The 24,176-nt window shown below is 46.7% G+C and overlaps 1 protein-coding gene across 4 annotated transcripts in view; it reads right to left on the reverse strand.

The window, feature by feature from the left end:
* The window catches only part of LOC146797710 (plasma membrane calcium-transporting ATPase 2-like), a 2,176,758-nt gene that overhangs the window by 634,070 nt on the left and 1,518,512 nt on the right, over window positions 1-24,176 (reverse strand). For all 4 annotated transcript variants that reach the window (XM_085624877.1, XM_085624876.1, XM_085624878.1 and 1 more), the window contains one exon: window positions 8,771-8,968. In XM_085624877.1, coding sequence (XP_085481003.1) covers window positions 8,771-8,968 — 198 coding nt within the window. The remainder of the gene's footprint in view (window positions 1-8,770; window positions 8,969-24,176) is intronic.

The following is a 24,176-nucleotide window of genomic DNA, read 5'->3' on the forward strand; positions in this document are numbered from 1 at the left end:
TTGTGTAGCATAATTATGTGTATGAATAGAACATCAAACTTATTTCTGCCGAACGCATGAAAGTAAGTTCATTTTTTGTGCCACGCTTACTTCTAATAAATTAATCTCATCCTGACTAATTGGGAAGCTTATCTTCACCTTGCCTCTGTCATTGTAATTCCTCAAAGGCTTCCACGAGTTAATGAGCTAGCTGCCCATTACTGCGTACCGCGACTTCCATCTGGTTGCATGGCACGTGCTGTCATTTGCACATTTTATCCAAAATGTCTGCGACCAACTGCAGGCTCCTCGATGCTTGATTGTTATCAGTTCAGAAATAGCTGATCTAATTAAAATCGGTATGTAAGGTCGTGCACAAAATCGTATTACGAAATATGCGTTATCAGCAATCAATCAACTGGTCTGAGCGTACACTACCTTGTCTTCAAGTGCGCAGAAAACCAAAGTTAGATTTGGCGCATTAAAGTGTGCTTCTTTTAGCCTTAGTGCTAGCATTATTACTGAAAACAGACTTTGCAAACAGGCCTCACTCCAGAGGCGTAGCTAAGGGGGAGCGGTTCACCCCGGGCTACACTATTTTTGGGGACAGCAGAGGTGAGCAAGTTGGGCACCACCCGCCCCAGTACAAGTCATCTGTCGGGCACCCCCCACGGAACAAGTTCTCTGTTTGCCGCCACCACCCCTAACCGGGGTCAGATTGGGATCACAATTTGGCCCGGGCACTGATGAAAAAAGTGGCCCACATTCGCGGGGTGTGGCCCACATTCGCAGGGTGTGGCCCACATTCGCAGGGTGTGGCCCACATTCATGGGGCGTGGCCCACATTTGCGGGAGTGCCCTTTCATGAAACACACAAGGAATGTAAGTGGGAGGATATTGTTCTTGGGAAGGACACATTCCCCAAGGATACAAGAAGGAAGGACCGCCCGCCCGCCCGGGAGGAGGAATCGCCATCGTCCACAAATCCACCCTCCGGCTGAGCACACTCCCAGACGAGTCCACAGAACTGATGGTACACCTTCACTTCAAGATACTGCTCATCTTCACCACCACCCTATGAGGAGCCCTCATCTACCGACCCCCTGGACCTCGCGGACCCTTCGCCAACTCCATCACGGACATCATCTCCCCACCCTCCGCCTCCTTCGTAAGACCTTCAAATGGATCCCCCTCGAACACCGAAAGACAGTCACTCACGACCAGGTCACCAGCACACTCTACTACGGCAGCGCACTCTATGCCGGAATAAATAAAAACCTCACCCACAAGCGACAGAACATCCAGAATGCCGCCGCAAGACTGGTCCTCAACGTGCCAAACAATGCCACATCTCCCATCACTTGTGCACACTCCAGGCTCCCCATCGAGGCGAGAATCACCTTCAAGATACTCACCCACACACACAAGGCCCTCCACGGCACCGGACCAGCATACCTGAACAGCTGACTCAAATTCTACACACCCCAAAGTACCCTACGATCAGCCCAGCTCTCCTACGCTGTGGTCCCTGCACCAGAAAGGCCAGATCGGGTGGCTGCTCCCACTCCTTCCTCACGGCCAAAGCATGGAACGCCCTTCCGCTCCACCTCAGACAGACAACATCGCTCCCCACCTTTGCAAGAAACCTCAAAATCTGGTTCTTCGAAAGACCCCTCCTTGATGGAATGGAACCTGCATCCCCCCCACCCCTAGCGCCTTGAGACCCTTACGGGTGAGTAGTCACACTTTAACAAACCCCTGATTGATTGATTGACAGGACCAAGGTGACAATGTCCTACAAGCTGAGCATCTGAAAAACAGCGAGGCCCCTTTCTATTACAAAATCATTCCCCAGCCTCCAGCGCAGGAGCATCTAAAAACAGCGAGGACCCTTTCTATTACAAAGTAGCCCTCCAGCGCAGGAGCATCTGAAAACAGCGAGGACCCTTTCTATTACAAAATTATTCCCCAGTTCTCCAGCGCAGGAGCATCTGAAAACAGTGAGGCCCCTTTCTATTACAAAATTATTCCCCATCCCTCCAGTGCAGGAGCATCTGAAAACAGCAAGGCCCTTTTCTATTACAAAATTATTCCCCAGCCCTCCAGCGGAGGAGCATCTGAAAACAGCGAGGCCCCTTTCTATTACAAAATTATTCCCCAGTTCTCCAGCGCAGGAGCATCTGAAAACAGTGAGGCCCCTTTCTATTACAACATTATTCCCCATCCCTCCAGTGCAGGAGCATCTGAAAACAGCAAGGCCCTTTTCTATTACAAAATTATTCCCCAGCCCTCCAGCGCAGGAGCATCTGAAAACAGCGAGGCCCCTTTCTATTACAAAATTATTCCCCAGCCCTCCAGCGCAGGATCATCTGAAAACAGCGAGGCCCCTTTCTATTACAAAGTAATTCCCCAGCCCTCCAGCGCAGGAGCATCTGAAAACAGCGAGGCCCCTTTCTATTACAAAGTAATTCCCCAGCCCTCCAGCGCAGGAGCATCTGAAAACAGCGAGGACCCTTTCTATTACAAAATTTTCCCCAGCCCTCCAGCGCAGGAGCACCTGAAAACAGCGAGGACACTTTCTATTACAAAATTTTCCCCAGCCCTCCAGCGCAGGAGCACCTGAAAACAGCTAGTCCCCTTTCTATAACACAATTATTCCCCAGCCCTCCAGTGCAGGAGCATCTGAAAACAGTGAGGCCCCTTTCTATTACAAAATCATTCCCTAGTTCTCCAGTGCAGCAGCATCTGAAAACAGCAAGGCCCCTGCTATTACTAACCTACTCAGCCCTCCCCAGCATTCCAGGGCAGGAGCACATGAACAGCAGTGAGGTCCCTGCTATTAATAAATGAATCAGCCTTTCCCAGCCCTCCATGGCCTCAGGGCAATGTCCCGGCAGGGGAGCACAAAACACAGCTGCTGGGTCATCCATGGTAGCCAGGGGGAGGCTGAGGTGAAGATGGTGCGAGTTCCAAACATCACCTGGCCCCCACAGCGAGACCCATTCCTCCTCACACACTATGCCCTGAATGTGAAGGGCTGTTGGTGAGGTGTTAAGACAAACACTGTTTCTGGGCTACGTGGGGCCCAGGGGGGCAGAGGTGAAAATGGCTCAAAGGCCTGAGTAACACCTGGCGCCGAGGGAGGCCGATTCTTGCACACAATCACCCCTCCCCAGCCCAACCTCAGCATAATTGCTTTGCAGGGCAGGGGTGAAGGAGAGGCCACAGCTGATAATTGCGGTAGGGCTGCCCAGCGAAGCACTCTCTGTGGACTGGAAAGGGGAGGAAAAAAAACGGCCCACAGAGGGCACTGAGACACCGGCCCTTCGGCCAATACCCAAGTGCCCGCAGTGCCAATCCGTCCCTGCCCCTAACCACCCCCTCGGCTCTTACCTGCACCGGGCGGCAGTAGGTCTAGCTACACCAGTGCCTCGATCAGGAACAAACATTATAAAAATGTTTACCTAAAATAGAGCGAATTTGATGTACTCTGCTTTTTAAAAAAAACAAATGGGCATATGCATTTCCCCCTCATTAAAATGGGAACACAACCCAAGTTTGAACAAAACAGTATTGTACAGGAATTTGAGACCTATGGAGGAGTATTCGATCTCTTGCAACAACCTATACCCTAAGACCAGCTGGTGCTGGAGAAAAGAGAGTAAATGACTCTTAATGTATATATACACTTTTGGGACATTTTGGTTCTCAATACTGTGGTCACAATATATTGACAGCACAATATTTTTTTTCTTCCTCAATACTCTGACGTACAAATTTAGTAAACCCAATCGCTTAGCGTATTCGTAAGAGCGCAAAATTGGGGGCACAGATTGCAAATTGCACCGCACAATGCTTGCCTTGCCCCGGTGCGCTGGCAACCCACACTACGCCACTGAGTATACCTCCATCAATTGCTGGCATACATAGCAGATTTGTTCTTTGTTGATATTACTATTTTTATACCAGTAGGCACACTCATGAGACCAACGCAAAAAGGTGCACACAAGTGATGACGAGTGTGATGGAATGCAGAAGGGAGCTCATCTAAAGATGTTTTAGAAGTCAGTGAGTGGTGCATGGAAGGCAGCAGCAAATTCTTTCTTGGTCACAAAGGCCATCTTGTACAAACAAGTAAACATCGTCTGAATCAAACCGGCCTATGGCGTCAAATGATTCACAAGTCCACTCTCTCCCACAATCTCCAGACGTGATAGTGTTGCACTGCTTGGGCTGACCGCCGGACCTTTCTAAGCGTCTGCCATTATCTATCTCAGATCTGCAGTTTACCTGTTTTCCTTCTCATAGGCACTTACACTCACCACTTAAGTCTAATTAGTACTTTTTAAAACCAAATAAATGTGTTTGTTAAATTTCTAATAATCTATACTACTCTAGGCTTCATGACTTCGTTGACTAGTCCTGGAACATTATAGTCCCAAAAAGGGACCAGGGTTGGCAATGGCATGGTTACTGCAATGCAAGTTCATTGTGTTAGTTGCTATGTGTGCGAATCCATACTCACAGCTGCACCCACATCAAAACACACTTCCCAGATATCATGTAGATTTGGCTTAGAAGAGGGCATATGGTTATTTATGCACTAGCTGGAAAAGATTCACCTATAGGCTTTGCCCGCATTCCAAGTCAGCTAACTTCTCGCAGACCTAATGCTCCACATTAGGCTATTTGGTACAAGATGCAGCATGACTTATGCAAGATGGTGTTTTCAATGTTTACCCTCTCCTTGACATATTTTGGTTGCTGTGCTAAGCAAAGCTTCCTCTTTATGGCTTGCATGACCAGGATTTCTAATTTGTCAACAGTGGAATATTTTTTCTAGGTGTCAACATTTAGGGACACCCAACATATTTTAAGCCTATAAAAAATAATGAGGCTGTGTTTATACGCCTTCCGACGCTTGCTGCTCCAGATTATGTACTGAGGGCAGTTTATTCCCCACAGCCGATTGCCACAAATGTTGTATAAAGAGAGGCCAGAATGCTGCTACTCATTCAGTTGCTGTATTTTGATTCATGCTCTATCAAGCTTTAGAATTGGTCTGCAGTTTCCAGAATGCGCTCTGGGGACTGTGATGTGTGTTGTTTGGACTATGTACTACATCTAGCTATTTGTGATTTTATAAGTAGCATATTTTTACGATAGGCAAAACAATGTACACTCCCTCTGTAGCATTCTTTGTGTTATGTGTACAGAGTGCTGCTTCATTTATTTTCTTGTCTAGATTGTATGTGCTTTGGATTATTTGTGCTGTACATTTTGTTTGAGCTACAAGTGTTACTAAAACTTGTCTTACTCTTATTAATCCTGTTAATCTTTATTTGTTAGTCTCTAGCTTCGTTTTTGCTTTCACTCTATACTTTACGTATTGTCTGCTGACACCTCTTTGAAGTCTGTAATGAGTGAAACCTGTACAACTCACTCTTACCAAACATTTTTGTGAAACCTTCTCTAATGTTCACATTGTCCTACATACTCTTCCATGAAGAGGTTTGAGGGTCTGGTGTACACTAATAACTGAATATCCTAATCACATCTTAACAAGTCCTAACTCTGTTATCTTCCCCCAAATAAGAATGTGTATATTAAAATCTCTTCATTGTGCTGGAGACCATTATTTATTTTTTGTTGGTGACTTCCAGAAATGGAGGCAATTCAACATGGAGCCTCAAATTCCATTGGCTGCGCTTCTAGCTGTGCAGACCAATATCCACACACATCTTAATGACTTAGATATATTTTGATTACTAAAAGCATGGCCACTATGTGACCCTCATGTTACAATGCTGCTCTTTTCCAAATGTTTGTACTACTGCCTACATTGTTTCCGCCCTAAATTTACACCTGACTTCATTCTATGTTATTTGCTATATCACAAATGTTTTTTAAAAAAAGAGTTAGTAACTCATTCCTTATCTTGATAACTGCCACCTTCATACTCTAAAATAGAACTCATTATCGTCTCTAAAAATGCATGCATTTTGTTGCGGAGTGTCGGGAATGCGAAGGGACATTGGTAAACCGAAGGAGGTATGGTCTCACATCTGGCATTCTAGTCTTCATTTAAGATCAGGAGAGTTCAGGCATGGAAGATATGGACAGGAAAACTAGTATGATGACCTTGTATGAGAACTGCGTGATCCTCACTTTTCCCACTAGAAGTGAATGTTCCAGCGCAATTAAAGTGGAGCTACTCGATAAGACACATAGACACTGAGAAGGAGTCTAGAAATTTACCACAGTTTTTTCAGCTAACTCCTCTTATAATTAGTTTATAACCCTGTCTTGAATCCCACACTATTACTTTTCCTTTTCAGCTCTCTGTTTACCCTGGCACAATTTTCCGTTCTTCCCTTGATTCTCTTGCCTCCCTCCTCAGTTCCCTGACAAATGTTTTCATCCTTATCTCCATCATAATTGCTTTTAAAGAACTGCTGTCATTGTGCTGCCTATTCCACGCCAGCATGACTGGGCTCCTCTCCTCATCGTCTTCGGCTCCGGGCCTGTACAGTGGTTGGAAAAGGGTTAATTATGGCACTTGCCAACCAAACGAAAGGTAAGATGATAACACACTGTTTCTTGTTTTCATGTTAAGGATTGCTTACAAGATTGTAATAGTTGTTTTTTTGTTTTGTTACTTTATTAGGATTACTAAGCAGTTCTCAGACAATCCCTGTCTGGTGGTGGTGAATTCTACCCAGAGTCTCTGGTGCCCTATTCCTTTCCTTATTTTCACACTGGTTCCACCAAGTGATTATTATTCTATTCTTTGGTTGAAACTGGTGGATGATTGGGACTCTCAGCGATAGCATTTGGGGATCTTATCCCAACTGGAATCCTGACACACAGACACTTCAATTTTGAGATAAAGGCATCAAAACGAAGACAATTACTTCTGATCTATTGTGTGACCCTTATTCATCTATATTTTCTAGGAGGGAAATTTATTTGAGAACTATATTCCCTACCATCCCTATGCCTACCAGAATGCTGAATGATCTCAAGGCCAACACCAGTTGCTCAAGGGGGAGTGTAAGAAAGTTGCGGAACCACTAGAGATTGTATTTGTAAGTAACATGGTTATATTATGAAAGGCATATAATGACCTATTATGGCTAGGATCCTCACTTTCAAAACTTTTTCACATAATATTGAAAGTGTAAGACTGATTTTTTTCCCCTATTTGTACGGCATTGGATAGTAAGTGTCCTGTATATGCTTTATTTACCTCTGTCTTCTTTTTTAATCTTTCTTTTTTCTTATTCCTTTGTAGCATAATTGCTATTTTAAGATTTTCTCAAACTTCGGACGGATCCCCTTTCCTCAAACTTGTAGTACCCTTGGCATAGCTAATCCCAACAGAATGCCACTTGGATTCCATGATAGATAAGGATAGAAAGTCACTGTAAAGCTATTAATGGTTTCAACCACCATGAATATGCCTTCACTTTGATTTGCTTCACTCACTGTGGCTTTCATTATAGGAAAGAGCCCTGTTCTCCACTTGAAATATTCTATAAATATAAGTCTGCACCAATTAGGTATGCCAATGCTCAAACTCTAAAAAAATAAAAAATAAAATATTGTGTGTGCAATTGAGAGATTATGGTTTATTCACTTGTAAAACTATGTAAAATATAAATTTCACGTGAGTAATTCAAATACATTTCATAATGCATCGTGAGGTGAGTAAGTGTTCTGCTTTATGTCTGAACTGCATATCTTTTCGTCGTAATAATGTGAAAGTAGGAGCGGTTTACAAACAACAAACTACATTTCTTAACCATAACAACATCCCTAAATGTCAGAATATTTTTGTTGTGCTTTTGCTTGGTCCCTGTGGTATGTGGCTTGACTCACCACAGGAGAAGCATGGGTCCCAGCTGCATAATCTATCTAGTATAAACCTCCAAACTAACAAATCAGCTCATCATATTTTAAACAGGAAATATTTCAAAACATTGTCTCTCCCCTTTCTTGTGCCTGAAATAAGTCTACACATAACATAATTCTGTCTCACCAGTGTTTTCTTATCAGACTGCCAAAAGCATTTTATGAATTCCTTTGATCTAAGCCTAATTTTGCACAATAAAGCACACTTATATCGTAACACCATGAGATGGCCACACATAACTAACTGGTCAGCAGGAATACCTCGGTTATTGCAAGTTTACCTATGTCTAACTCAAACAGATGAACAGGTGACCTGATACAAAGTGGGTCATTATTTGACAATCAATCAAGATGCCTCTCCAAGGAAACCGACAAGGGCCTGCGAGTGTGCTAGACAGTTCTGAGCAAAGAGATTCTGCAACTTCTGTCATGGGAAATGAGTGAGAGACAGGAATATCTTATTCATTTATTTCAAACTTTAAGAGTCTAGAAATTGGCCTCCTCTCTCCCCACAGATCACTCTTATCAGGGGATTAACTACAAATCAAAAAGCGCTGAATAATGTTATTAATTCTTTTTTTGCAGAGGTCAAGTTATAGTTTTTTTCAAGGCATGCCAAAATGGTAAAATACATCTTACCTTAGAATGGAGCATCATCGTTCTCTTTGTAAGTTATTGATTTTTAAACTTTAAACAAAAGAGAACTTGGTAATACTGACAGATGTTTATAATAAAATATGGATACAAACACGCCTGTACGAATATAATTACAAAGAGTTGCACAACGATTAAACAATTAATGAATGAAGTAACACAATGGCTGAGTCATCCCGCTAAATGGTTTTAAAGAAGCTGGTGCTAAGGGTTTGCAACGTACCTGCGTTTGCTTCCCCGGGAGGATGATAAAATGAGAGGCCCAAAGAAATAATGGCTGCAAGTTCCAAAATTATTAAAGTCACATCTTGCAATGCTTCCCAGACTAGCTGCAAGAAGGTTTTTGGCTTCTTTGGAGGTATAAAGTTCTGTCCATATATCTGTCTTCTTTTTTCTAGATCTGCTTCTGTACCAGGTAATCCTACAAAAACATCAGGGAAAGTATTGTCAATTAATGCAGGAAATACATCATTCAATTTGACACTACCTAGCATCCATTTTGGTCTTAAGGCACAATATCAGATTTTTCAACAGAAGACAGAATGACGAGTGATTTCTAGCTTCTGACATATGTACCTCCATATTGACACTTGTAGAGATTCCATGATTTAAATTATCTGGGTAGTGTGGCGTTATGTTATGTATAGCGGGTTTACAGGAAGTAACAAGATTTACGTAAGAATATCTCTGAAGGTCATGAAGGGAACAAATAAATCAACAAAAACAGATCAAGTCAGTTTGTAAATAAGTGTGTTGTAGATGGCTTCCATTGCCAGCTTTTATTGTGAACAACCCGCTCGAAATCCTGTTATTCACTGGAACTACGTCACAACAGTGATTAACTAAAATGAAATCACCCAGGGGAAGTGTCTGCTTCCCCTTTATTATGCCTCTTCACCTTGGTCTCCAGAGACTCAAATCAGCAGTGGTGTAGCAGCTGTTGGTTTCACCCACCATCTTTTGTATCTCCAGCACCCAAGGGCGAGGGGGGACATGAACAGCGATGTGCCTATGTCAACCCACTTTTACCCTGTCAGTGTGGGGCTCTACAGTGCAGTGAGTTTTTTAAGGCAGTATGGCCTCTGTAGGTAATCAGTCCAGTAGCCAGTAGTGTATATTATATAAGTAATTTATTCAGTTACATATAAGACGGTAAGCATTGCCCCACCAGGAGCAGCATCCTGCTGCCTAGCCCCACTCATCCCATCTGACCACTCATCCAAACCATGCAATCATGAACATTCTATTTCATCACATTCACACCGGCTGAGCAGCAAGGAACTAGGAGATAACAGGATACAACATACCTCCTTCCTTCAGGAAACAACAACGACAGGATACTGGGTGGAGGAAAATATACATCCCACACCTCCTATAAATATAAGTAACCAATCCATAAATTACAAAGAAAGATCACATTACTTAAATTATTCCACTCAATAAATCTTCTGCTCGCACTAGAGAACATGAGAGATTTATGTAGCAGGACACATCTTATAAATATATCCCACATCACACTATGAAGGAAAAGGAACTAACACACTCCCACTACTGCAAACCTTGCAGGACAAGGGAACCAATGCACTCTCACTACTGCACACCTTGCAGGACAAAGGAAATGACCCACTCCCACTACTGCACACATTGCAGGCCACAGAAACAAATGTGCTCCCACAATGGCACACCTTGCAGGACAAAGGAAACAACACACTCCCAGAGCTGCACACCTTGCAGGACCATGGAACCAACTCACTCCCACTATTGCAGACCTTGCAGGACAAAGGAACTAATGCACTCCCACTACTGCACACACTGAAGAACAAGGTAACTAACTCATTACCGCTACTACACACATGAATCACACACGACAGCAGACAACAACCCATTAAGCATGGTAATCAATCAATACAATAAACCCTTAATGACCATCTAAATAGGCAAATCATTAAAAATATACACTCACCCACACACTGCTCACCAGTATCACACACCTCTGCAGACAGTAGCCCATGAAACATGGTATACATAGATGCAACAAAAACTTCAAGACAAATACATTAACATTGGTGCAATGTTGTAAAAATTCTTAATATGGATATGAAAGCAGCTTCCAACAACTGTCCAGTGTTACTTCTCCTCTTGCCGAAGATTCGTGCAGACGGTGAATTACTTTTCCTCCTGCTGACTCACCAGCGCATCAAGCCGCATAACCAGCATCTCAAGGATACAGCGCTGCAGTTACGATAACATGAACGTCTTGCGCTACCTCAAACCAATGCACCATAATTCGATGAACGCACCAAACATAGCAATGGCAAATCAGAGCAGGGATGCTGGTGCGTATGCATCACGTCAACTCAGCGCGTCTGGTCTGAGCTAATACTGCCTACAGTTTCATCACAGCGGTTCTTTCGAAGAGCTGCAGCTTCAGCAGTTCTGCACAATGGAGGCGGTTATGGGAACGCAAACACTGACCGTGATACGGCTCATCCCCCCCAGAGCATGTAGCAATCAGCATGAATTCCACTGCTCATGGACACCTCTCCCGCAACTCCACTGGTAAGCTATTCACAGCAGACCAACGCTTTGCAGCTTAAACATTCCACAAACAGTGATTGTCATGAGTAACTTTTTTCGATTTAAGTGTCCACAACATAGTCTTACTACAAGGAGTGAGTACAGGTCAAAGAACACAGTAAGAAAGTTTATGTGATGTCACATGGATAGGTTGTCCTCCAAGGAGGAGGGGGAAATCCTCCTTTCGGAACTAGGGCCCTCACACACCCAGCAAGCTAGGTGTCAGCTTCATCAAATGGGCCTGCTTCTTGTCGGGCCGCTGCTGCAATACCCGATGGGCACCCATAAAGGGGCTCTTTACCGGAGATCTTTAGCTCCTTGCCATTTAGGTGCCATGGGTGTAGGGGGCCTAGTACGTGTAGATGATAAATACAGGCGATTATCTGGCTGTTATGTGTCAAAAAAGTGCTCTACTCCTAAATTGACCATTTAGGAGTAGAGCGCTTTTTTGACACATAACAGCCAGATAATCGCCTCTCCTTATAATTATTTTAACTGGCTGGGATCCTTATAGAATAAAACTTATTTAGAGGATTCCCTCCCCTGTTTTATCTTGCACATCCAGCATTACATCTACACATACTAGGGCCTTACACCCACGGCACCTAAACGGCAAGGAACTAATGATCTCTGGTACAGAACCCCTTTATGGGTACCCGTCGGGTATTGCAGCGCCGACCCGACGAGGAGCAGGCCCATATGATGAAGCATGACACCTCGCTTGCTGGGTGTGTGAGGGCCCTAGTTCCCCAAGGAGGATTTTCCCCTCCTCCTTGGAGGACAACCTATCCACGTGACATCACATAAACGTTCTTACTGTGTTCTTTGACCCACTGAGGAACTTAATACTCACTTCTTGAAGTATATAAGGGCTCGTATGTTGGACCTTTTCAAAAGCCCACTGTCCCTTATTGTTGATTGATCACAACATAGTCTTCCCAGAAGTGTTCCACACAAGAGCAGTTGACCAGTCACCCACTAAGCTCTTCCCGGGCCCCAACATATGCCCCCGAATGAATGTCTTAAACAAAATGCAGAAAACAGGCATCTCGTTCACACTTAATGCAGGTTTATGGTATCATGACATCTATCCTTGCCCCAACTGAAGTGCATATAGAAAAGTGCAGCACCAACCGGTACCTTCAAAACAAATACGTCTGGTTCAGTGTGAGCACATGTCCAATTCAATTCTGCCAGAACATTTCAATGCTGTTGGTTGCACTTGAAATAAAATTGCATGTACACGCTAAATAACCACTGTAACTGCAGTCAATAACACACTGATAAACTTGCAAAATACTTTTCCAAACATCAGATTACTGCAGGCTTCTTTGACTTCAAGGCACACGTCACACGACCAAAACTTAAATTCTGTAGGCTGTTAGTCTTCAAACCACATAGGTTAAATGCCCCATACTACAATTCTGTAGGCTGTCTGTCTTCAAACCACACCGGTTAAACACCGAATACTTCAATTCTGTAGGCTGTCTGTCTTCAAATGACACAGGTTAAATGCCCAATACTTCAATTCTGTAGGTTGTCTATCTACAAACCACACACGTTAAACGCCCACTTCTTAAATTCTGTAGGACATATTTAAACCACACAGGTTAAACGCCTAATACTTCAATTCTGTAGGCCTTCTGTCTTCAAAGCACACACGTTAAATGCCAGATATGCTGTAGGAGAGTAGGGTCTGCTATCCTATGGTCACCCCAAATTTTTGCTTTTTGCTTCACTGGTTTTTGACATATTGAGGCTGTGGGCCTGCCAATCAGACCCCCAGCCTGCTGTTCTCTCTACTAAATTAAAACTATGCACCCTAGGTGCATAACCAATTGGAAGTGGATCACCCTGTCAGCCCCTGTACCAGTGTACACTAGGTACCCAGGGCATTGGTGTACCCAAGGCCTGCCAAGGGCTGAAGCATGTATTATGCCACCCTAGGCTTGGCCTAACAATTTGACACAACTGGCTGATCACTCAGCTGGGGTAAGTTGGTGTAATCACCTCTTACTAAGGTGTAGTATACCTATACCTAACCTTAAATGGGACACCTGGTAACCTATAAGTCACTCCTATGGCAGGCCTTAACAATCCTGAAGGCAGAGTGCTTGGTTCCATGTGAGATGGTGCTCTGGCATGAGCTGAGCCTGTCTGCAGTGGTCGGAACAACTTCCTTCTACTGTTTCCAGATATCGTCATACCATATACTCTTAAGTGCATTATGAACCTCGCGGTTAAATGCTATCTTCGGTTTGGCTTTATCAAAACAAGTCGAGTAAGGTGTCATACGAATTGGAATACTAACTCCTCGCCAATTCTGGCGACGGGGTTAGCATTCCACCCTTCTAGAGGGACACGACATGTACAGTACCTGAAACCCGGGTAAAATCAGACACAGCCTCAGCTCCACAAAATGGATGCTGCCACCACAGACACAAGTCTGCCCTCCTGCTGCTGGGAGTCCTTCCAGCTTGGGAGGTGTGGACAAAGGGTTTCCTGCCAGGGGAGGTGCGTGCACCACCCCAGACAGGATTTTGTGTATTGGTCAGGTAGGGCTTGAAAGAAACCAGACATGCCTGTGGCTCACAAGGAGCCTCGGTGCATATGCCAGTTCAAACCGGTCCTGGGGCACACCAGTCCCGGGCCTGGGGCGAGCTGGACAAAGGATTGGGGGTGTAACCACCCCCCTTCCTGGTCCCACCCATAGGGAGGGACCTAGCAGGTAGTCCGGCCCCTAGAATCCGCTTAAAGGTAGGAGCTGTGTCCTAAGACTTCAGACATCCTGGAATCAACTTAACACTAAGAAGAAGACGGGAACTTCGACGCTCTGCCGCACAGAGGACTGAAGCCAATCTCCCCTGTGGTCAGGGAGTGACCACCTTGCTAACGCAAGCACCATCCAGCGAATCAACGTCTGCTTTGCCGCCGCCTCCCGCCGGAGCCCGAGCCCAGAGACTGACAAGACCTGGACCTCCAGACCTCTCACCGCCCGATCCACAGTCCCTGAAAAGAGGAGACCCATGGAGGCACCGAGACACGTGGAGCCAGCCATCTTGAAACGACCACGACAAGCTGACAAGCGCAACAACCGAGGCTCCCTCTAAGTTGTGCTTTGGGATCTGAGAAGCCCAACACCCGAGTAGCATCTGCACCAAAGGTGAGCCCTCCAGCATCTCCACGATCTGCGTGGGGCCCTTCTGCATTTTGCCACTTGACGCGCCTAACCGGTTGCTGGCCCGCTGGCTAGTAGCCATCTTGGCGACGAACTCTACGAAATACACCGCTGGTCTGGTTGCTCCAGACTGGCCCTTGCTCCCCTCCAAAGGAGCAGTCCTTCTGACCTTGCTGGTCAGAACCATCAGCTTATTTCATCTCCTACAACAATTGCTTTTGCCAAGGCTTGTTTGCTTCGATCAAGTCGCCGACACCGCCGACAGCGAGAACCTGCGTGGGACAGCTCGTGAACTGACTCCTGGACGTCGTCATCCTCCAGGGACCACGTGGCTGCAGAGACAAGCTACACCTTTCTTCCTGTTTGCACCCGACATTGCCTGGTACCCACCTGGTGCCACGCTGGTCACTGGCTAGTGACTGTGAACACTGTCCCCTCTGCTTACAGGTCTTCAACATCTCCGATCCACTCTTGGATCCACTGCATCTCTCCCGGACCGACCGCCTGCAGCATCTTTGTCTTCAGGCTCCACGGAACAGATAGAAGAAACCCGACGCACTTCGAGGCCTATGCACCCGCTTCCTGTGGGTGAGGTAAAGCTGGCACACCTGTGCCCAAGTGTAGTATTACATCTCTAGTGCCTGTGTTCCAAATCTTGAGTTCCTAGTCCATCCGGAAGATCCACTTTGCAGTAACTTTGTACTTTTTACGCACCCATTGAAACCTATGGGAGCACGCGTGTGACTATTTGCTCTGCACACGCCACCCGTGGACCTCCTGGTCACTAACTGAAGTTAGCTCCTTGTAGGCCCAGCGATTCTAGAGGCCCTAGGCCTTTTCCCTTTTCTGTTCGTGGTACTTATACCACTATTTTAGTATATGGTTTGAGCGGCCACCAGGGCCTATCCATATAAAGTGCAACTTCTGTGTATTCTACTGTAATCTTGTTTGACGATTTGTGCTCCTGTGCTCATAAAGAGACTAGGGGTTACTTTGAGAAATAAATACATATATATTTTGAATATATATCTGTGTGGTGTCCTTTCATCGGTATAAAAGGGGGTTACATTTGGTAAAACAGCTGGCTTAACACGCTTCACGAGTTTAGCCTCAAAGACTGCTTAGCCTACGCTACCACTAGGGCAGCTAGTCCGAAAAGGTTGACTTACAACCACACCATAAGGGTTGCTTGGCATGGTACAAGGTGATCACTTTAACTAGTGAGCATCATATACCAGGCCAACTTCTCACATTGGTGAGCAGCGGTTGGATTTGAGCTTGCTGTGTTTTACCATTGTAATCTCTTGGTTACCAATTGAAAGATCACATAGGTACCTGTAGGTACATATAAAACAAGATTAGATATACATAAGTTCTACTGAACTTAGTTGTTGTAGAGCAAAGGGAGTAGCACACCCTGACTACAACTACTAGATAGGTTTAGTAGGTAAACCCAAGTGTAGGTAGATTGCAACACATCCACCCACACTTAAGAGCAATGGCCGGGGCAGAGGGGTCCACTGTACCCATCTCTGTTGAGAGTGACCCCCAGAGGGCACCATCCAGCTTTGCTACCCTTAACCAGAATGAGCTCAGGCATTTGGCAACTCTTAGAGGCCTTAAACAGCCCAAGAACCCTACCTCTGCTGAGCTCAGAGAACTCTTACAAAATGATGAGAATCAGAGAGAACTCAGGAAAGCTTCCCAGTTAGCCCCCTTAGGGTCAGGAACAGGAGGCCCCCCTTCTGAAGATGCTACAGAGGTACCCAGTTCCAATAGCCATCCCTTAGATGAGAATCATACTACAGGGGAGGAAAGTGGTGAGGATACAGAAAGTAGTGATGATGAAGGGAGAACTAGCCCAGTGCCAAGTGTTATACTTGGCCCAGCTAAACTAAGGCTATTGGGGATTGACAGTGGGTTTACCCCATTGGATCTCCCCAGTGGACTTAACACAGGGCTTGGGAGGCAAAGGAATCGCTCAGGTGACTCCAATGCTTCCCATGGCTCTAGAGGCTCTCAAGGTCACTCCAGGAAAAGGATGACCACCCCTCAGAGGAGGGAACATGAGGCCAGAATGCAGGAAGCCCAGCTGAGGATCAGGAAGCAGGAGCTAGAAGTAGCCCTGATGGAAGAGAAACTGAACAAGGCTAGGCAACCTAGAGAGAGTGGGTCTATACCCACTGGTGGCAGCATTGTCCCTAAGGACAAAGATAGGGTCTTTGATAATAGGAACCTGTCTAAGGTTGTGCCCCCCTACAAAAGTGGGGATGACATCCACAAATGGATAACTGCTCTTGAGAGAGCCTGCAAAGTACAGCAGGTTCCTGAAGACCAGTGGGCAGCAATCCTCTGGCTCTCCTTTGAAGGAAGAGGCAGAGACAGACTCCTCACTGTTAGAGAAGAGGATGTCAGAAATTACAGAGTCCTGAAGAGTGTTCTGGTAGATGGGTTAGGCTTAACCACTGAACAGTACAGGTTAATGTTCAGAGACACCCAAATGACACAGACTCAGGACTGGTCTGAATATGTTGAATGTGCCACTAAGGCTTTGGAGGGTTGGTTGCTGGGAAGTAAGGTATCTGATTTTACAGGATTGTATAATTTGATGATGAGAGAACAGATTTTGAATAACTGTCAAAACCAGCAACTGCATCAACACTTGGTTGACTCTGATCTGACCTCTCCCCAAGAATTGGGAAAGAAGGCAGACAAATGGGTCAGAACCAGGGTTAAGCAAAAGAACCAGAACCAGGGCCAAGGGGGTGATCAGAAGAAAACAGACCAAAAGGGTGGAGATCAGAAATCTAAAGACCAGAAGTCTTCAACAGGGCCCCAAACTACTGCTAAGGAGGGTGGGTCCCAACAACAGTCCAAAAAGAAGAAAGAAGGTCAAAAGAAACCCTGGTGCAATCATTGCAAAAATACAACTCACTGGACTAGTGATTGCAAAAAGGGTGGAGCCCCCAACACTGTTGCCCCTAAGGCACCTGCTCCCAGTACTACTGTTAGCAGTGTTGGTCCCCAGACAAAGGGTGTAGTGGGAATCACTATGGGAACTGAAGGAGATTCTGACTTAGACAGAACCCTGACACAGGCAGTCTTGATCTGTGATGGGGACATTGATTTGTCCCTGACTGTGAGCCCCAGTAACCTGGGCAAGTACAGACAGACTCCTTTAATTAATGACAAAGTGGCTCAAGCCTACAGGGACACATGTGCCAGTGTCACTATGGTGACACCAGGCTTTGTGGACCCTGGACAGTACATACCAGGTGAGAACTACCTGGTGACCAATGCCAGCAATGCCACTACTTCACATAGTGTGGCAGTTGTTAACTTCTCATGGGGAGGGGTAACTGGCCTCAAAAGGGTTGTGGTTAGTGCAGACCTCCCAGTAGAATGTTTGTTGGGCAATGACCTAGAGAGTTCTCTATGGTCAGAAGTGGAGTACAGGACTCATGCAGAGATGTTAGGTATATCATCACATGTCCTTGCTGTGACCAGGTCACAGGCCAAAAAGTGCCTCACTGAACCTCAGGTCTTGGATCCTGGAACAATGGACCAAGCACCTACCAAGAAGAAGAACAGGAGGGTCAAGGCTGTGCCTTCCCCCTGCCTCAGAGTGATGATCAGCCTTCCCAGGAAGCTGATCTAGAGGACCCTGAAGGAACTGTCCCTGAAGAGCTTGAACCTGATCAGGTTGAGTTTCTGGGGACAGGGGGACCTTCAAGGGCTGACTTGAGGCAGGCTCAGTTATCCTGTCCCTCTCTTGAACCCCTCAGACAGCTGGCTGCTGCTGAGGCTGCTGGGAATGCTCAAGGTACCCATAAAGTGTATTGGGATGAAGGGCTCCTTTATTCAGAGGCTAGAGACCCCAAGCCTGGTGCTACCAGGAGGTTGGTTATACCTCTGCAATTTAGGGGCTTCCTTCTTACCTTGGCCCATGATATTCCTTTAGCAGGACACTTAGGCCAGAACAAGACTTGGGACAGGCTTGTCCCTCACTTTCACTGGCCTCATATGAATGAAGATACAAAGGAGTGTTGTCGCTCCTGTGTGACCTGCCAAGCCAGTGGCAAATCAGGTGGCACAACAAAGGCCCCCCTAATACCACTACCTGTGGTGGGGGTCCCCTTTGAAAGAGTGGGAATAGATATAGTGGGTCCCATGGATCCTCCCACTGCATCTGGGCACAGATTTATACTGGTGGTAGTGGATCATGCCACCAGGTATCCAGAGGCAATTCCCCTTAGGACCACTACAGCTCCTGTTGTGGCCAGGGCCCTGCTGGGAGTATTCTCCAGAGTGGGGTTTCCTAAGGAGGTAGTATCTGACAGAGGTACCAACTTTATGTCAGGATACTTGACAGCTATGTGGAAGGAATGTGGTGTCAACTACAAGTTCACCACCCCTTATCACCCACAATGCAATGGGCTTGTTGAGAGATTCAACAAGACCCTAAAGGGTATGATCAAAGGATTACCTGAAAAGCTCAGGCGAAGATGGGACATCCTTCTACCCTGCCTTCTGTTTGCTTACAGAGAGGTCCCACAAAAAGGAGTTGGCTACAGCCCCTTTGAATTGTTGTTTGGGCACCCTGTAAGAGGCCCACTGTGTTTGGTGAAGGAAGGATGGGAGTTACCTCTCAAAAAGCCTAAGCTAGACATAGTGGACTATGTACTTGGTCTCCGCTCCAGGATGGCTGAGTATATGGAGAAGGCATCCAAAAACCTTGAGGCAAGCCAGGCCTTACAGAAAGCTTGGCATGACCAAAAGGCTGTCTTGGTTGAGTTTCAGCCAGGACAGAAGGTATGGGTGTTGGAGCCAGTGGCCCCAGCAGCACTCCAAGACAAATGGTCTGGACCCCATACAATCCTGGAAAAGAAGGGAGAGGTCACCTACTTGGTCGACCTAGGAACTCCCAGGAGTCCCCACAGGGTACTCCATGTTAACAGGCTTAAAGCATATGTTGACAGGGCAGACATGGGCTTGCTCATGGCTACAGATGAGGGACAGGAGGAAGAGAGTGACCCTCTCCCAGACCTGTTGTCTCAGAACCCTGAAGATGGCTCAGTTGAAGGAGTGACCCTTGGAGGCAACCTCACTGCCCATCAGCAGACTGAATGTAGACAGGTTCTACAATCATTTTCACATATGTTTTCCTTGATACCTAGTCAAACTGACTGGTGTACCCATGTGGTGGACACTGGTGACAGTCTTCCTGTAAAGAACAAGCTTTACAGACAACCTGACCACGTCAGGGACTGTATAAAGGCTGAGGTACATAAAATGCTGGAATTAGGTGTCATTGAACCCTCAGAGAGCCCCTGGGCTAGCCCAGTGGTTCTGGTCCCCAAACCTCACACCAAAGATGGCAAGAGAGAGATGAGGTTCTGTGTGGACTACAGGGGTCTCAATGCTGTCACCAGGACAGATGCACACCCTATTCCAAGGGCAGATGAGCTCATAGACAAACTAGCTTCTGCAAAGTTTTTGAGCACATTTGACTTAACAGCTGGCTATTGGCAAATCAGATTAGCTGAGGAGTCTAAGGCCAAAACAGCATTCTCAACCCCAGGTGGGCACTACCAGTTTGTGGTGATGCCCTTTGGTCTGAAGAATGCACCTGCCACCTTCCAAAGGCTGGTGAACCAAGTCCTTACTGGGTTGGATGACTTTTGCGCAGCATATCTTGATGACATTGCTGTCTTTAGCTCCACCTGGGAGGATCACCTGATCCACCTGAAGAAGGCTCTTGAGGCTCTGCAAAGGGCAGGCCTCACTATCAAGGCTACTAAGTGCCAGATAGGGCAGAGTAAGGTTGTATATTTGGGCCACCTTGTAGGTGGAGGCCAAGTTCAACCACTGGAGAGTAAGATACAATCCATCAAGGACTGGTCCCCTCCAACCACCCAGACTCAAGTTCGAGCTTTCTTGGGCTTGACTGGGTACTACAGGAAGTTTGTTAAGAACTATGGGTCCATTGTGACTCTTCTTAATGATCTGACATCCAAGAAGATGCCCAAAAAGGTTCAGTGGACAGTAAGCTGTCAAAAGGCATTTGATGACCTGAAGGAGGCCATGTGCTCTGCACCTATCCTGAAAAGTCCTGACTACTCCAAAGAGTTTATTGTCCAAACAGATGCTTCTGAGTTGGGTGTGGGAGCTGTGCTGTCACAACTTAATGTAGATGGTCAAGACCAACCCATTGCTTTTATTAGCAGAAGGTTGACCCCCAGAGAGAAGAATTGGTCAGCTATTGAGAGGGAGGCCTTTGCTGTGGTGTGGGCCCTGAAGAAGCTGAGGCCATACTTGTTTGGCACTCACTTCAAGATTCAGACCAACCATAAGCCCCTCTTGTGGCTAAATCAGATGAAGGGTGAAAACCCCAAACTGCTTAGGTGGTCCATTTCCCTACAGGGGATGGACTTTACAGTGGAGCACCGGCCAGGTACTGACCATGGGAATGCAGATGGTCTCTCCAGGTACTTCCACTTAGGACATGAAGACGAGACTGGTCAAGGCTAGTTTAATGTCCCAGCGTTTGGGGGGGGGTTGTGTAGGAGAGTAGGGTCTGCTATCCTATGGTCACCCCAAATTTTTGCTTTTTGCTTCACTGGTTTTTGACATATTGAGGCTGTGGGCCTGCCAATCAGACCCCCAGCCTGCTGTTCTCTCTACTAAATTAAAACTATGCACCCTAGGTGCATAACCAATTGGAAGTGGATCACCCTGTCAGCCCCTGTACCAGTGTACACTAGGTACCCAGGGCATTGGTGTACCCAAGGCCTGCCAAGGGCTGAAGCATGTATTATGCCACCCCAGGCTTGGCCTAACAATTTGACACAACTGGCTGATCACTCAGCTGGGGTAAGTTGGTGTAATCACCTCTTACTAAGGTGTAGTATACCTATACCTAACCTTAAATGGGACACCTGGTAACCTATAAGTCACTCCTATGGCAGGCCTTAACAATCCTGAAGGCAGAGTGCTTGGTTCCATGTGAGATGGTGCTCTGGCATGAGCTGAGCCTGTCTGCAGTGGTCGGAACAACTTCCTTCTACTGTTTCCAGATATCGTCATACCATATACTCTTAAGTGCATTATGAACCTCGCGGTTAAATGCAATCTTCGGTTTGGCTTTATCAAAACATGTCGAGTAAGGTGTCATACGAATTGGAATACTAACCCCTCGCCAATTCTGGCGACGGGGTTAGCATTCCACCCTTCTAGAGGGACACGACATGTACAGTACCTGAAACCCGGGTAAAATCAGACATAGCCTCAGCTCCACAAAATGGATGCTGCCACCACAGACACAAGTCTGCCCTCCTGCTGCTGGGAGTCCTTCCAGCTTGGGAGGTGTGGACAAAGGGTTTCCTGCCAGGGGAGGTGCGTGCACCACCCCAGACAGGATTTTGTGTATTGGTCAGGTAGGGCTTGAAAGAAACCAGACATGCCTGTGGCTCACAAGGAGCCTCGGTGCATATGCCAGTTCAAACCGGTCCTGGGGCACACCAGTCCCGGGCCTGGGGTGAGCTGGACAAAGGATTGGGGGTGTAACCACCCCCCTTCCTGGTCCCACCCATAGGGAGGGACCTAGCAGGTAGTCCGGCCCCTAGAATCCGCTTAAAGGTAGGAGCTGTGTCCTAAGACTTCAGACATCCTGGAATCAACTTAACACTAAGAAGAAGACGGGAACTTCGATGCTCTGCCGCACAGAGGACTGAAGCCAATCTCCCCTGTGGTCAGGGAGTGACCACCTTGCTAACGCAAGCACCATCCAGCGAATCAACGTCTGCTTTGCCGCCGCCTCCCGCCGGAGCCCGAGCCCAGAGACTGACAAGACCTGGACCTCCAGACCTCTCACCGCCCGATCCACAGTCCCTGAAAAGAGGAGACCCGTGGAGGCACCGAGACACGTGGAGCCAGCCATCTTGAAACAACCACGACAAGCTGACAAGCGCATCAACCGAGGCTCCCTCCAAGTTGTGCTTTGGGATCTGAGAAGCCCAACACCCGAGTAGCATCTGCACCAAAGGTGAGCCCTCCAGCATCTCCACGATCTGCGTGGGGCCCTTCTGCATTTTGCCACTCGACGCGCCTAACCGGTTGCTGGCCCGCTGGCTAGTAGCCATCTTGGCGACGAACTCTACGAAATACACCGCTGGTCTGGTTGCTCCAGACTGGCCCTTGCTCCCCTCCAAAGGAGCAGTCCTTCTGACCTTGCTGGTCAGAACCATCAGCTTATTTCGTCTCCTACAACAATTGCTTTTGCCAAGGCTTGTTTGCTTCAATCAAGTCGCCGACACCGCCGACAGCGAGAGCCTGCGTGGGACAGCTCGTGAACCGACTCCTGGACGTCGTCAACCTCCAGGGACCACGTGGCTGCAAAGACAAGCTACACCTTTCTTCCTGTTTGCACCCGACATTGCCTGGTACCCACCTGGTGCCACGCTGGTCACTGGCTAGTGACTGTGAACACTGTCCCCTCTGCTTACAGGTCTTCAACATCTCCGATCCACTCTTGGATCCACTGCATCTCTCCCGGACCGACCGCCTGCAGCATCTTTGTCTTCAGGCTCCACGGAACAGATAGAAGAAACCCGACGCACTTCGAGGCCTATGCACCCGCTTCCTGTGGGTGAGGTAAAGCTGGCACACCTGTGCCCAAGTGTAGTATTACATCTCTAGTGCCTGTGTTCCAAATCTTGAGTTCCTAGTCCATCCGGAAGATCCACTTTGCAGTAACTTTGTACTTTTTACGCACCCATTGAAACCTATGGGAGCACGCGTGTGACTATTTGCTCTGCACACGCCACCCGTGGACCTCCTGGTCACTAACTGAAGTTAGCTCCTTGTAGGCCCAGCGATTCTAGAGGCCCTAGGCCTTTTCCCTTTTCTGTTCGTGGTACTTATACCACTATTTTAGTATATGGTTTGAGCGGCCACCAGGGCCTATCCATATAAAGTGCAACTTCTGTGTATTCTACTGTAATCTTGTTTGACGATTTGTGCTCCTGTGCTCATAAAGAGACTAGGGGTTACTTTGAGAAATAAATACATATATATTTTGAATATATATCTGTGTGGTGTCCTTTCATTGGTATAAAAGGGGGTTACATTTGGTAAAACAGCTGGCTTAACACGCTTCACGAGTTTAGCCTCAAAGACTGCTTAGCCTACGCTACCACTAGGGCAGCTAGTCCGAAAAGGTTGACTTACAACCACACCATAAGGGTTGCTTGGCATGGTACAAGGTGATCACTTTAACTAGTGAGCATCATATACCAGGCCAACTTCTCACATATGCCAATTATGTTGGCTGTCTGTTGTAATAGACACAGGTGGGGCATCCAGGGCATGGCTTAGGCTTCCCTTCAGACTCCAGTTTGCTTCCCTTAGGTTCTTGTGCAGTTTCTTTAGTTACTTAGCTTTCATGCGTGGTTCTTTTTTTCCAATCATCGCCACTTTTGTAAACGAAGTATGGCCTCTGTAGGTAATCACTCCAGTAGCCAGTAGTGTATATTATACAACTAGTTTATTAATTTACAAGTAAGATGGCAAGTATTGCCCCACCAGGAGCAGCATCCTGCTGCTTAGCCCCACTCATTCCAACTGACCACTCATACAAAACAGGCACTCAAGAACATTCTATGACATCACATTCACACCGGTACAAAAGGGGGTGGTGATGGACGGAGCATCATAACCAATCAAACACTCACACCCAGTCAACAGATCTGGGTTTAATCCATCACCATTCTTTAGCCTACTCTGCCACCCCAGTTCAGACATGGCCATATGCAAATCAGTCTGACCCTGTGCCTCATGGGAATAGTCCAGCCCCAACTGCCAAGCCATGCCTTCC

This window comes from Triturus cristatus, chromosome 9 (genome assembly GCF_964204655.1).
Source record: "Triturus cristatus chromosome 9, aTriCri1.1, whole genome shotgun sequence".
Classification (NCBI taxonomy): domain Eukaryota; kingdom Metazoa; phylum Chordata; class Amphibia; order Caudata; family Salamandridae; genus Triturus; species Triturus cristatus.